Consider the following 15,222-nt stretch of genomic DNA (forward strand, 5'->3'; position numbering starts at 1 on the left):
GCATTTGATTCAGTAGAGATACCAGCAGTCATAGAGGCATTGCGTAATCAAGGAGTACAGGAGGCATACGTGAATATCTTGGGAAATATGTGGAAACATTCCACAGCTACCTTGGTTCTCCACAAGAAAAGTACAAAGTTACCTATCAAGAAAGGGGTCGGGCAAGGAGACACAATCGCTCAATTGCTATTCACGGCATGCTTAGAAGTAGTCTTCATGCCATAGAGTTTCTCACTGTAAGACATATAGGGTATTCTGGCGCCATCGTTTCTGCGAGTTTATTAAATGGCGCAATTCCATCATCGGAATGACGGGATAAGTGGCTGCGAGGCTTGTGCTGGCTGGTGTTGTACGAGGCTTCGTCTAAAACGGGGATAAGGCTACACAAATAATGCGTTCTTAAGCTAAAATTTACAAAAAAAAAAACGCTTTCAGTCAGCTATATTACATCTCTCAATAAAGTTTACTCAAATACAATGCAGAATGTAGAATAAAAGCAACAACAGACGACAAGTTGTAACAAATCGTGCGAGAATCTTGTCTGTCCTGCAACTTAAGCGGCGAGCTGATACTTTTTACGTTTCATATAACTGTACATCCAATAATAAATCCTCAAATTTAAACAAAAGATGTATTTGTGTAATAATAAAGCTAAACAGCTTTTTACGTGCTGTTTCGGCAGAAAATTATTCATTGTGACAGACGGAACAGTGGTAGCCAAGCGCGTCTTCAAGGCTTACTGGCTCTCCGAGAATGATGCCAATCCGAAGTCACAATATACCAGCATTATCATGCATACCACTGCGCAGCAGCGCCAGATTTCCCTCTAGGTAATATAGTGAAACTCTATGGTTCAAGCTATTACACTGGATAGGCTTAGGAGTGAGGATCAACGGCGAACGTGCGCAACTACACTGTGAACGCAAATGATATATCCGTATCCTTAAATAACGTACATCTAGGAACCACCATGCCGCTAGGCAAGGTCCCTAGTCCTGGACCTAGAGATCGGTGCGAATTTATCAAATGTATTTCTCGATAGGTGCAGTAAAACCTGAATAAGTCATACATGCAAGGTGGCTATTTCTCCTTGCCCCATTTCAAAGGGGATTCTCATAGATATGGGTTTGCGAATCATGATCGAGACCGAATCGACTACGAATTGAATCGAATACCAAATAGTTTTTGAATAGTTTCCGAATAAAGAACGGCCGTTATCATTATTCATATAAAACAATGCTCACATTTTAGTATTCTTAAAGTCGGCAAGTTTCTGTCATTACATAGTGCATTATGAGGCATTGTTTATTAAAAGCACAAATTACGCATTAGGAGCAAAACATGTGGAGTTTCTTCGCATGCGCGTAACTTTTCAGAGAGCACGAATGGTCGCTGTATAGCCTGTAAAGTATGCCTACCTAATCGACGTAGCCTGCTCTAGTACGCAAGTTCAGATGTTTTATCTCTATACCATGTCCGCAGAGGCGAAATTTACCGAACTTTTGCTCCAACTTCATGATTATTTGGGTGCCACTGGCGTTCTGAAATATTCGAAAAGTATTCGAAAATATTCGCATTTACAAATGGAGGCTATTCGATTCGAAGACCGAATGAAATAGGGCACTTTTCGACTCGTTATTCAAAAGTTTCGAATATTCGCACACTCCGACTCATGAACATCATCATCATTATCATGGCCCATTATTTATTACTTCTCAACTGCTTTGTGTGCCCAATAAGTATGCGCGGTTATTGATTGTTTCATTGCTCTCATTACAGATACGTTATGACCATGTTCAAGGGCGCGATTGCAGTAACCCTCGGGTTATTCTGCTTGACGACCGTTGTTTCTGGAGCCATCGACAAAAGCGACGGCGGTTACACTGACATCATGGTGTCCATCCACCCGGACGTTACACCCTCCGACGACATCGTCCGGAACCTGAAGGCACGTGCGACAACTCGAGTTTTCTTTAGAAGTGATTCAATATGCGAACATAATGCACAATTAACTGTCATCTTTACATAGCAGGTAACTGAATTCACAATACTTGTGTTCGCAAAACTGCTATCACTTTTTGTAAAACTAGAGGTGTCCTGATGAACTAACTAATGTCGACAAGTGGAACAGACAAAGAATGTGCCATTACGAGAATTTGGTTTTAAGTGATAAATCTTTAATATATCTTTATATATATTTTTAGGGAATGACTGATTGCCGTAAAAACATATATAGTGAAATGCAGGTGATGCAGAGGTCATCCGTGATGATGATAGCAGATTAGCGGATTTTGGGCTGCTGAAGCCTTTACCACTAAATATTGACGAGCCTTAGTAAAGTATGCCATACCCTACACATAAAAGCTTGACCACCCGAAATTACTTATTATTACGAGAATAAACATGAAGTGACGATACCCCGCAGTTAAAGGGACGCCAATCAAACGCGTTATATGTCGGGCTAAACTGAAGAAGCGGACTTCTGTAATAAAGACTTCATCATTCGTCATATAGCAATGTACTACACATAGTTACATCTTCATATCTGCGTTTAGGCAATAAATGCAGTTTTTAACATAGCAGACATTGGGAGATGGTTACTTCTTGCATGTACATGGAGATGCAGCTTTTGGCATCTCCATGTTTTGGCACCACCGATTAAAACCGCAAGAAGTTTGTGCGCACGAGCATTTGGTTGTTCCGGGGGGGAAGGGGACGGATGTCACGCAATGTCTTTAGTGCGCAGGCGCGAACAGCGGGCCCACCGCGAATTCATGGCTATGCGGCCCCTCTTAAAGATACCCAGTTAGCAGTTGCAATGGCCGTACTATTCAGACAGAGCCGTATATCCAACCTTTGGGGGTGAGTTGCCAATAGTTGTGAGTGATGCAAACCATGCCACTACATGACTTCCATAAAATCACACTACTTCATGCGTGTTTGTACTATTTTTTGCCTGTAACATGGCAGGATCGGGTGATCGAATGCTTAGCTGATATGCCGCATTTACTCCACTACGGGCTCGCATTCATGAAGGCCATAGTGCCAAACTTGCTGATCACCGTACACAATAGCATCACTGCTCTCTGTTTTCACAGTAAACTCCGGTGCTTGTAAGCGACCATGTTTGCATGCGGCGCTCCGCTTCCCTTTATGTAACGCTCGCGTTTGGGACACCCCAGCATCTCGGCTTTTAAGCAGAAAGTTGTTCTACGACCAGAAATAAGAAGTGAGACCTCCAAGCCCAGCCCCCAATTTCCATTTCCTCGAAAAGGTGCGCCGATGACAAACATTGGGACGAACATCCAAAACGTCGATGAAGACGAGTTGCCAGTCGGAAACGACACTAAATGTGCGTGAAGTTCGTGTAAATTATGGAATTCTTTTATTCGATTTAGATTTATGGAATGACTATAGTAGCTAAAATTCATCTTGGTAGTGAGAGCGCGAATCATACACGAGTGCTTCAGCCTTACTTTGCTCGAACGAATATGTATCGGTTCTTTTTTTTCCTCACGTAATTGAGACATGGAACACGCTTCCGAATGATGTAGTCAATAAAAATGATTTAACTCAATTTTTGCCTTTACTTGATGTGCATTTATATGATTATTACGATGATTAGTTTGAAATTTAGGTATAGTTATTGTTATTTAACTATATCTTGTTGTTTAGTTTTATTACTTATTTTATATACATGTGTATAAGTGTGTGAGTGTGTGTAAACTTCTGTCTGCAAATTGTTCTTCCTCTCTGAACTCACCATCAAGAGATCGTTAACAGTAGTATTTCTAAATGAAATAAAATACACCAGTAGGCAATACAAACTGGCTCGAAGAATGATTATGTCCCCTAACTATATTCGGGCATAAGGCGGATATAAGGAGGTCACGTGGAGATTACGTAAACTGGTCCGTTTTGACGTGGGCGGTTGAAAGAGCAGTGACGAGCAGCACCGGTACCACAAAAAAAAACAAGATAGACTTCTAGGCGAAGAATATTTCTATCAACCTCTGCTTAATATCTTCCTTTACTTCATGCCCCTTCAAGGGTCAGTTTAATTGCGCCTAGTGAGTGAGGAAGCTTGCAAGATATCGGTCGTCATCTTCTGACCACTCTTCCTCTTAGCAAACGTACGGTATAGCAGAATCCCGTACGATCAGGATGGATCATCACCAACATAAAATTCGTTGGAGAAATTTTCAAGCTGCCCTATAGGAGCGTCGTTGACAATGAAAGCAACTGACGCAGTACACGTTGGTACCCCTACTGACATGCTGCAGGCTTTGCGCATTCATTATGCTGGGGACGCTGTGGTGCTGAAGGAGGCGTTATTAGTTCTTTTAGAAGTCAACGTAATTCCCCTAATTCGGGTCTTTAAAAAAACTGCTTGGGCAATGTAAACAAACACATGATGACGCCTGCCTTGAAGCGAAGTCGTCAGGTCTAGAGGCAGAAACAAGGGTGAAATATTATTTTGCAGCGCATGTAGAAAATGCGCGTCACGCAGCTAATACTTACATGTTTGTTATGAGGAAGTGTTCTAAGATTGAAGTCTGGCCTGAAAAGGCCGTTCTATAAGCAGATCTTTTGGACAGCTTCGAGTCAGACAACAGGAAAGAGTGACGCGTGGACATCAGCATTCCGCTATCTGACCTTCTGGATTTGCTTATAGCCGTTGTGGCTTGCTTGAGCTCTAACGGAAATCTACGAAAACTGATAATAATAATAATAATAATAATAATGAAATGTTTGTTATAGTGCCGCGAAACTGCTACAGTGACTTTGTAATGGTGCACTTAAATGTAATACGGAAGACACAATGTACAGATAGGCCACACGTGGTAGACAAAACGACAGAGAAATAATAACGGAAAATGAAAACAAAGAGGCGGGCGTAAAATGTAGTAGAGAACACCGGAGAATTAACTATGAAATATGTCAATACATGCAGAATAGTTATTAGGTGTTTTTTTGAACTCAAGCCTTAGGCGATTCGCTGCTGCAACAATGCCTCGCAGAAAGTGCAAAGTGGTGCCTGGAGATTACATTTTTCGAAAATGGGAAATTGTACATGGTCAAAAAGCTTTGGGCAATGTATGGTGTTACAAACCACCTTATGATCGAGGAAAAGCTCTCATTTAAGACGTCTTCACTTTACAGGTGCGAGCTGAGGTACATTTGAGAGGGTTGGACCATGGGCACCAGAATGTAAAAGTGGTGGTGAAAAAAAAAAAACACACACACGCACGCACGTATATATATATATATATATATATATATATATATATATAGTAGACACTCTCAATGAGGTCAGAATTAGATTTACACTGCCACCCCAAGCTACAGAGGCATACTGTAATAATGGAAGGCCCACAGTATACTAAATTTTCAGAAGCGCAGCTGGGGATTCAAACTCATGCTATTGACCCTTTTCGCGGAGCACTTTGTTTTAGAGAAACCGAGATGGCGCTCACGGCGGTGCGCCATGCGTCTCCTCAGCGACCGCGCACGAATACGCAACCATTACAGCTTCTACCTTGCTGCTGTGCGATCAGCTGTCAGAAATGCAGCTGAGTTTTCGCTAACACACTGTGCTCCAATCATGCTAGATTGAGACATGTGGATTGAAGACGTGTGCAGCAGGTGGCTGCAAAAATAGTGACTGGCATGTTAAGGAATGGAACTGTGTGGCCAAGTTCGCGGACCGCTGCTGCAGCTATCCGAACGTGTTACTGGCACTTTGACATGTAAGGCTTTCCTCGAGGATACAGAAATTTCCTCATCCGCCAGCCTTGTATCGCTAACCTTCAAAGCGTCTTTCAGGATTACTTCCTCCGACTTCCGTCGTGAGGCGCCACCCAGAGGGTACTCTCCCCCATGGCCGTAAAGCAGGCGCGAACGCTAGCCGACAGGGGAGAGTAGGAAAGGGCGATTGGAGAGGGTGGTGAACCGTTGGATCGGCCGCGTCTGGCTGGCATTGAAAAAATAGAGGCGGCGCTGCTCTAGTAAAGAGCGTCGTTTGTTGATAATAAATTAATTTAAAATTCGAATATCAAATTCTGTAATCGAATACTTGTGTTCGTAAGAAAGATATACGATTCGCGCTGAAAATCGAGCATTCTCAAATGGCAACTTTTAAGGAGAAGTTTCCTTTGCCTCCTCCACCAGTTTTGCTTTGCCTGCTGTCTTGCCGAGTACACACAAGCCACACTAATCACTACTAGAGGGAAGAGGTAGAGAGGTCGACAACAGCGAATTGAAAAAGAATTCGGCAACCACCGCACCTCAGATTGCGACCAACGCATGCATTGAGTGTGAAAATGACAAAGACCAGAAAAAAGTCTCGAGGGGCGTAAGAACGTCTTCCTGACGCTGTCAGGCGTCTTGCAGAACGCAGCATCTGCTGGTTCGTGAACTAAAAGCTGAACAATGAAGCTAGGCGCAAATATGCAATGAGGTAAGCGACGAGCACCATGCGCACAAACGTGACGCAAAGTGCCAACGGCTGGTGAGGTTTCATTTGTAGGTGCGAACAAATACTTCGGCAAGGGCTTTGTGGAACGAGTTTGGTTCGGTAGTAGACTGCAGACTGCCTATCACTGAGCCAGCTTAGATTGTGGTGTTCCGAACTTCTACGTGGTGTGGAACATTGGACTGTCTATTGGGTCTCACGGGGACTGCCTGATCTCTCTCAACGTGCAGGTAGTGCTTACGTCAGCGTCCCAGTTCCTCCACATAGCTACAAACGGGAGAGTTTACTTCAAAAGGTTCATCATCGAATTCCCGAAATCTTGGCCGAAAAGAAAAAGTCCACGTATTCTAGGGGCAACGTACTACCCGAAGAGCGAGGTACGAATCAGGAATTCCTCGTTTTGTGGAGACAATCAACCCTACACGGTGACATCAAAAGACTGTGGGGAACAGGGAGACTTCATGCATCTTCCAGCAGAGTACCTCCTGAGCCTGAGTCCCCTGACGACTGAAAAAAAAGAAAGTTTTGGTACGTAATTTTTGTAAGACACAGACAGACAGACAGACAGACAGACAGACAGACAGACAGACAGACAGACAGACAGACATGCAGGCAGGCAGGCAGGGCAGGGCAGGGCAGGGCAGGGTAGGGCAGGGCAGATAGATAGATAGATAGATAGATAGATAGATAGATAGATAGATAGATAGATAGATAGATAGATAGATAGATAGATAGATAGATAGATAGATAGATAGATAGATAGATAGATAGATAGATAGATAGATAGATAGATAGATAGGGCAAGGCAGGGCAAGGCAGGGCAGGGCAGGATAGATAGATAGATAGATAGATAGATAGATAGATAGATAGATAGATAGATAGATAGATAGATAGATAGATAGATAGATAGATAGATAGATAGATAGATAGATAGATAGATAGATAGATAGATAGATAGATAGATAGATAGATAGATAGATAGATAGATAGATAGATAGATAGATAGATAGATAGATAGATTCAACCGGCGCCATATCGCACTGATCTCTCGTGGTACCCTCAGTTTACGCTTGCTTTTCCCCTGCTCACTTCTTTCTTCCCGCTTATTTCTCACTTCCTGTCTCCGCATACCTTTTATTCCAGATATATAAGTGTCGTCGAAAAGGTTTCAATAGCTGTTTCATACATTGCTTTATTTATACACGTGTTGCGCTCACTAAACATGCATCGGATCACTAAAAAAGAAAAGTGCTTTATTGCTTGTGTTGATTGGGTGACTTCATTTTTATTTCAAGCGTACACTTTCGTACATGAATGGGCGCACCTGCGGTATGGAGTATTTGACGAGTATGGCAGACGGGGAGACCCTAAGTATCCGGAAACATATTGCGTGGGAAACAAGGTGAGCAGCAGGCCTTCAACTTGCTTGTGGAGTGTCCTCAGTGTTTTCCATCCGCAACTCATTCCCAGAATGCCGTAATTGGCCTCGAGGGCCACCACGGGAGAGACTGGCGCTGCCATCGCTGTGACGTAGAAAGTGACAACACGCGTTCGCGCCGTCTCCACCTTTGCTGCCTTTGCCATAGTGAACGCAGCTTTCTGGCTGGGCAATTGAAGCCTTGATTGTAGAGTTTTACATAACGTGTTTCATTCCAAAGGCATAAATTTAATTGCCCACTCTTGCAGCATCCTTTACTGCTCGGTGTCGCAGTGCCGGACGTATTCGGCCAAGCCCGGCATGATTTTTCTCGCGTACCCCAAAAAGAAGCAGCAGCGAGATGCTTGGCTGATGAGGTCACTGAAAACGGAACAGTATGACAATCGTTCGAGTCGAGCAAGCAATGCACACACGGCCTCCCGTAGCGCGCTCGTTTGATATGACAGCAGTAAAAAAAACAAAAAAAGCATGCCCATCTCACACCCTGTGGGAATCGATATCGATGTTATGCGAAGCAATGTGAGGGTAGCCTACCAAGTGAACCAAACGAGCATGAGAGCACCAAGACATAGAGGGCTGTTTCATGCCTACATTAAACGGATGTCAATGCATGTCATGATCTAACATTTATGTCCGAACGCATTTCAGTAATTTCTGAGCGTTAATCTTTTTTTGCTGAGTGATTGTCATTTTCGCTGAGTAATGCTCATGACTATGACTTCTACCATCATGCTTTATTGTTTCCTTCACTTAATGCACCCGTCCGAACCCATTCCAGTCGTTTTAAATGTTTGTTGGCGAACATTTGCCACTTTGAGAGTATCTATATATCTAGCCGCCTACGTCTTGGTGCTCTCAGAATCGTTTCGTTAACTTTGTATGTACCAAAATTGGCATAGTATGACAAGACTGCAGTCGAACATAAATGATGGGTCATGACATGTGTGTCATGTAGGTCATGAAACAGCCGCATACATCATGGTGCTCTTATGGTTATATCGTTGATTTGGTGGCTCCGCGCACACTGCTTCGCATCCCACCGGGCGTTGCGTGGGATATGCCGGCCTTTAGACTGTTAATGATTTCTTGCTGAGGCATTGTCATTTTTGCTTAGTCATGCTCATGACTATAACTTGTACCATCATCCTTTAGTGTTTCCTTGACTTAGTACCCAGGTCCGAACCTATTTCCAGTGGTTTTTGACGGTTCATCTTTTTTTGCTGAGTCATTCTCGTTTTTTTGCAGAGTCATGGCCATTATTGAGTTATTATGGTATTCTACTATCATTACCGTTACTATCGTAACCATACTTGCACCCATTACTATCATTAATTCTCCATTCTTTGCCACTTGTCGGTTTTTGGTTTTTTTACCCTTTTGACCCACGAGAGCACCAAGACGTAGGCGGCTGTTTCATGACCTACATTACACACATGACATGAAATCCACGTCATGACCTATGATTTATGTTCGTCACACACTCTTCTCATACTATGCTAATTTTGGTGCATACGAAGTTAACGAAACGACCATGAGAGCATCAAGACGTAGGCGGCTCGATATATAGATACTCTCAAAGTGGCAAATGTTCGCCAGGAAATGCTTCGCATTTAATACCCTGCGCGTATATGCATGCTACGCGCACATGGTGGAAGTGTGGATTGAGGAGATAAATATACAGGGTGTTCTTTTTTTAAGCTGCACCAAATTTTTAAAATTAGGAATATGTAAATCTTGGTCACGTTATGTTTACCATTCGAGTGTACGGATTGGCGGCCTTTAGATACAGAGCAATCTCCGCACTTACGTGGCTAATTAGCGAAGTTACGCTAATTAACTTTATAATTATCAACAATAGGTGGCTACAGTAAATGAGTACTTTGGCGCCCGTCCTCGACACTACCTAGCCCAACGATCAAATTTTGAATAGCGGAGTTCATGTGGGAGCTACGCGAACAATTATTTCCCCTTGGCAGGCTGCTTGAAACTGAAACTGGCCGCAAAAAGAGCGTCTGTGTCGTCGCTGTCGCTGCCCCCTTGCCTTTCGTCACGTCTCCGACGTCACCGCGGTCCGGCCCAATGAGCAGCTTACGTTATCTCCTTGCTGTCTGCTAGGAGAACTACGCTTATCAGATATCATACGCCATGCGCTAAGGGATTAAAAAGATCTAACAAAGGCTCAACCGACACACACTCAACATCAGTGAATGCACATAAATTAGCGGAAGAAAATCTCGGCAGCCGTCTAAAGAGCGCCTCTGGCTCTGTACAGCGGGTTACTAATTAATAATAATAATAATAATTGCAGCGCATAGCTTCAGTTCCCTGATCCAAATGCTGTCAGTACCAAGTCACTTTCTAGAAACTCGGGCAGCTTTCATCCCCCGTGCTGGTTTGTTTACTGTGCGTAACGTCGGAGGCATCAAAATTATGAAGAAGTCAATGTTTAATTGAGGTAAAATGGTTAAGTGGAACGAATTTCTCCCATTTTCTTTGTAGCCATATATATTGACAGCTAGGCATCAGCTAGCGCAATATGGTACTTTGTGTTTTAGAAGAATTCGGGCCTGCGTTTCACATGGCAAGATGTTTTGTACGCCTTTTGTCTCAATTTCCTACCCTTTGGGTTTTATTTTTGTTCTTTTACAGGTGAAGCTGAACGCTTGTTCGAAAAACCTGAGATTCACCGCTGAAAGAGACGACGGTTCAAAGTGCATTATGGATGACGAGTGTAACTTGGAGGAAAAGTGCATCATCTCGCCATATTTTCCCGCAAAACGCCCTGCAGAAAGCTCTATCATGTTTATGCCGTATCTGAAAAACGTAAGCATTCCTGGTGTTACTGCCTCTCTTCGGAACTATTATGGTAATATAAAATATAAAATGAAGAAACAAAAGCGTCTTGCGAAATTGCTGTACATCAGGGGTCCTCAACAGTAAATAAGTACGAGTGCATTCTGTAGATCGACCATGGAGCTACCTGTCAATCTCTGAGCCGAGTTTGTAATCACACACGCTGAAACTTATCTCACAAACACGATTCGCAGACAGAACATAACATTAACTTCAAGTTTCCACGATCAGGGAGGGAGCTTCTCATTTCTGGAGCTACCGGCCGGGATCGGTTGACGGCAGGCAACCATTCGCCGTCTGGTTTGTATTGACATGCTCGCTCTGGCATCCACGCTCATTCAGCACTCAGCTCTTCCTGCGGTTATTACGAAACAAGGAAGCGCGTTTGTGAACGCGCTTCGGCATCATCAAAGTTGAGTCAGCTCTGCGCGGTCGCTTTTGGGGAGCGAACCAGACGTACGCGTTGGAAGGCGTCCGCGCGCGCCGCAATAGCTCGACATCGCGTCGTGTCTGACGGAGGAAGAGGCCACATAACCAAACGAAGCCATGCGTTTCGTCACGCCGGCACAGTATTGCGAGATTGCCATCTTCAAGGTAGCCTATAGCCTTCGCTCAGCGGACACGTTAAGCGATGTGTTAAAGGTGGCCATTAAAACACAAGCTTTAGCTTGAAAGTTGGTTCTACATTTAAACGATATTGCAAGATTCCTAGGCCGGTATTTTGTAGCAATGCCATTTCGATGCCTGCAAATTACCGGCCCTATGGCCCTAGTGGTTCAGTCAGCGCAACTGCGACTTAATACGAATATTGCGAACCTGGGTAAAACCTGCAGCAGCATCGGCGTACCGTCACCTAATGCAGCCGCTACGGCTGAACTCGTTAGTGCACCGTGCTTCGGCGTATGCCATGATCGACCACAATACACGGGTGGCACGCCGGTCAAAACGCCTGTATCATGCACGCCACGCGAATAGTCGTTTCGGAAGACACAATGGTGCATCATGGTCACGTGGTGCGCGTCGCACGGGTTGCAGCTTCCGACACGGACGTAAAAATTTTAGCAGTGCTAGGTCTCAACGCCGCCGTGCGACACGGCCCGCGCGCCTGATGCCGTACGCACCGAGACGCAAGGCAGCGCGTGCAGACGCGTTCCAGCGCGTACGTCTGGTTCGGGCATTAGAGCTGCAGCCAGCTTGAAAGACATTCTCTAACTCTTAACAAAATCTCCGAGGTGTGCCATTCAGGATGGTTGAAATTTGAACGTGTTCGTACACAATTTTTTCCTGCTCGTAGCACAAAAGAAACCGAAAAATGCTGTATAAGATACTGCATGTAGTGGTAATATTTGTTAAATCAATTGAGCTCAATAACTCAACAAAACACAGCGTCAGGTGACAAAGCGCACTGTGCGGTTTCGTTCGTGTCTTGCCATCCTGTTTATCCTCGGACATAGAACGTGTTTAATGAACGAACATCAGCATAGCCCCCTCTCTCAAACATGCTTCATGTTGCTCGAAAAAAAAAAAGGGGGGGGGGGGGGAACGCCTGCAAGATTTCTGACGCAGACATGATAGGAGTGCTTCAATGAATTTAAACAGGTGAGCTGGAAAAATGCTCACTATTATTAGGTCCCTTTCGAAAATTCACTACCCTAAATGTTCTTTTAATACACCACCCTCCTTTCGATGTGTTCACGAGGTTTGAAGAAAAGGCACGAAAAACTACGTTTTATTGCGATAGCAATTATATGGACACTTCAGCGGGATTTCCGCCGTCGGCGTCGCCGTCGTCGTCGCCGTCGCCGTCAGGTTCCGTATAGATTCCAAGGGCGATAAAATCGTCGCCGCGCGCCGTACGAGTAAAAGCGCGTGGAGGACGCGCGCTATCACGGAGAGCCAACGCACGGCGGAAAGCAAACGCGATTGTCGCCCAAAAGGCCGTGGGGGTATGGGGGGGGGGGGGGGGAGGGAGGCGAGGCAACGCGGTGCTACGGCACCAAATGCTTATCTTGCAACCCAGCGCAAGGAGAAGTGGCAACGCAATCTCCCACGCGAAAGCAAAAAAAAAAAAAAAAAGCGGGGAGGCAGCGCGGGAGGGACGGGGGGAGCAGCTTCTACTCTGCCAACAAATACGCTTGCACTGGCTGTGGTCGCCGTCGCCCGCACCGTCTCTTTACCTCCACCACGGCCGGGCTCGACTGGCGCGCGCACTCGCTTCTTAAGAAGCGAGCGAGCGCGCGCGCCAGTCGAGCCCGGCCGTGTCTCTACACGGCTCTGACCTTTATGCGCTGTCCATTCGCCGCTCAGTTTCCGTTGAAGCGATAGACCGCACGATTCTTCGCCCGCTGCAGCGGCCGCGCCAGTGTTTTGACAGTCGTTGTCTGCGGTCATTCAGTGTGATCTATTCATGTTTGCTTGTGCGCGATGACACCACGTTTGTCAATTCAGTTGTCAAGCGAATGTGTTCAAGTTTATGCGGCCGATAAAACTACTCTACTATCCCTACTCCGAATAGCTCTCTACCAATTTGCTATCGCAATTGATGCTTCGCCTTTCGGGCGAAACTGCGACATTTTTTCTTAAACGCACTTTGATTCCTATACCTTGATATACAGCCCATACCTAAAAGGGTCCCTCGCCAGGTTTCCTCATTCTAAACAAACAAGCTCAGCGCCTATTTCAAGCACTGCCGATCGTGTCTGCAAAGTACTACAGCGCTGCGTGACGGCGAAATGATCTGGAATTGAAAACCAAACGTCGCGCGTCATCCCCCTCGATGAAGCATGGCCCCCAGCCAGAGTCGAAGTAACGCGCACAAACCATAGAGTAACATACAAGGATAAGAGAGGACACTTCCATAGGCATCTGCGGCCGATTTTGGTTCGCAGCGCACCTAGCGGGTGTGTGGAATCTACGCAGACTCAAAGATTGGGACCGCAGCAAAAATAATCTCGAAGGCTATTTTCTGGCGATTAGAAAATGTACACGGCCTCCAAGATTGCTTCCGTGCGAGTGCTCGTCCCGGAGGCTATATTATGGCTATATTTAGATTTTTTAACGCGTTGCTTGCATGCATCGAGTAGCTTCGTGTAAGCTATACCGCCAGAGCAGCAAGCACACGATGCCACTGTGTGTTTATGCAGGCACTTTAAATAAACATGACAAGTGTTGGAAGAGACGAAACTTTATTTTTCAGTCATTCTCAGTAAGCACAGTTACACTTTTTTTTTCGCAACGTTCGATGAACGCAAGCACAAAAAGATGGGTGCACTGCTCAATGAGAGACATGCCAATACAGCTGCCACATGTTGAGAATAAATTTCACAAAAGGAATAAACAGGCGATATTATGAAAAAATTCCACAGAACAGTAAAACTGCAGAAGACAGCATTAGCATTAAAGAGGAAAACAACGCTCGTCCTTTGAAGCCTAACCTTTCTTATTAAGTGGTAGCTTCGGGCTGCATAGCGAACAAGGAATGAAGGCTGCTCACTGCAGTTGTCAGCCAACCACGCTCTCTCCCTGTCCTGCCATTGTTACTGCACCTCGCAACACAGCAGTAATTCCCGTAGTACTTGACTATGGTCGGCATGACCTGGAAAAAAAAGTATTGCTTATGTCTTCTCTCTCGCCTTCGCACAAATTTTCACCTATGCACTTCAGATCGCCCTTTCGCGAAAAGCGTCAAATGCAATTGTCGCAGCTAAAAAAAAAAGCAACCTTCTGTGCCATGCATGCGCCACTGAGGCAGGAGTGTTTATTCAGAATACGTCGTAGCCACAGCTTACAAACATTCTTCTCAATTCGCAAGTTCTCTCTAATTGCGCTCGTAACAAAGGCTTCAAGCAATCTGCGCACGCCACGAATAACGATCCTAAGCATAACTGCATTCTTTCACACAAGTGCAACACACGTGCATTAAATTCAGACTACGTATACCGGCGTGTGCCGACTCACTTTCTCGCGCCCAGAAACGATTTTTTCGCAAACGTGCTGCACAGCATTCCAAATTGCTGTTTCTTACATAATGTGAAGCAATTCACGAACATCATGCGCGAAGTGAAGAACACAAAAAGCTCTCTGCGCCGAACAGCACAATGCGACAAATGATAACTTACGGCTGAAGTGACAAATACATAAGCAATTTGCAAAGTAATGAAGGGAAAAAAAAGAACGTAATGAAGGCCTTCTTACCAAGCAGCAGCCAAGCAGACAGACACGTTCTGGCAGGCGAACCCAGCAAAGACCACGCAGACGTTATCGCACATCTTTTGTAGCGTCGCCTTGCCTGATCACACCATGGCCAATATTTTGTAGCGATGCGTTATTCTTTATGCTAGTCTTATCATCCACCGCTCACGGCCGGCTGATCTCGTTGATAACGTCTACGTCTACAGCCACATAGACAAGTAGACGTATAGTACACTAAGTTACTGCAATAGATTAGTACGCGCGT

The 15,222-nt window shown here is 45.0% G+C and overlaps 1 protein-coding gene across 1 annotated transcript in view; it reads left to right on the forward strand.

Moving 5' to 3' along the window:
• The window catches only part of LOC125941011 (calcium-activated chloride channel regulator family member 3-like), a 226,166-nt gene that overhangs the window by 191,964 nt on the left and 18,980 nt on the right, over positions 1-15,222 (forward strand). Inside the window, exons 3-5 of the mRNA XM_049657887.1 lie at positions 6,710-7,003; positions 7,771-7,877; positions 10,563-10,736. Of these exons, the coding sequence (XP_049513844.1) occupies positions 6,710-7,003; positions 7,771-7,877; positions 10,563-10,736 (575 nt within the window). The remainder of the gene's footprint in view (positions 1-6,709; positions 7,004-7,770; positions 7,878-10,562; positions 10,737-15,222) is intronic.

This window comes from Dermacentor silvarum, chromosome 10, assembly GCF_013339745.2.
Source record: "Dermacentor silvarum isolate Dsil-2018 chromosome 10, BIME_Dsil_1.4, whole genome shotgun sequence".
Classification (NCBI taxonomy): domain Eukaryota; kingdom Metazoa; phylum Arthropoda; class Arachnida; order Ixodida; family Ixodidae; genus Dermacentor; species Dermacentor silvarum.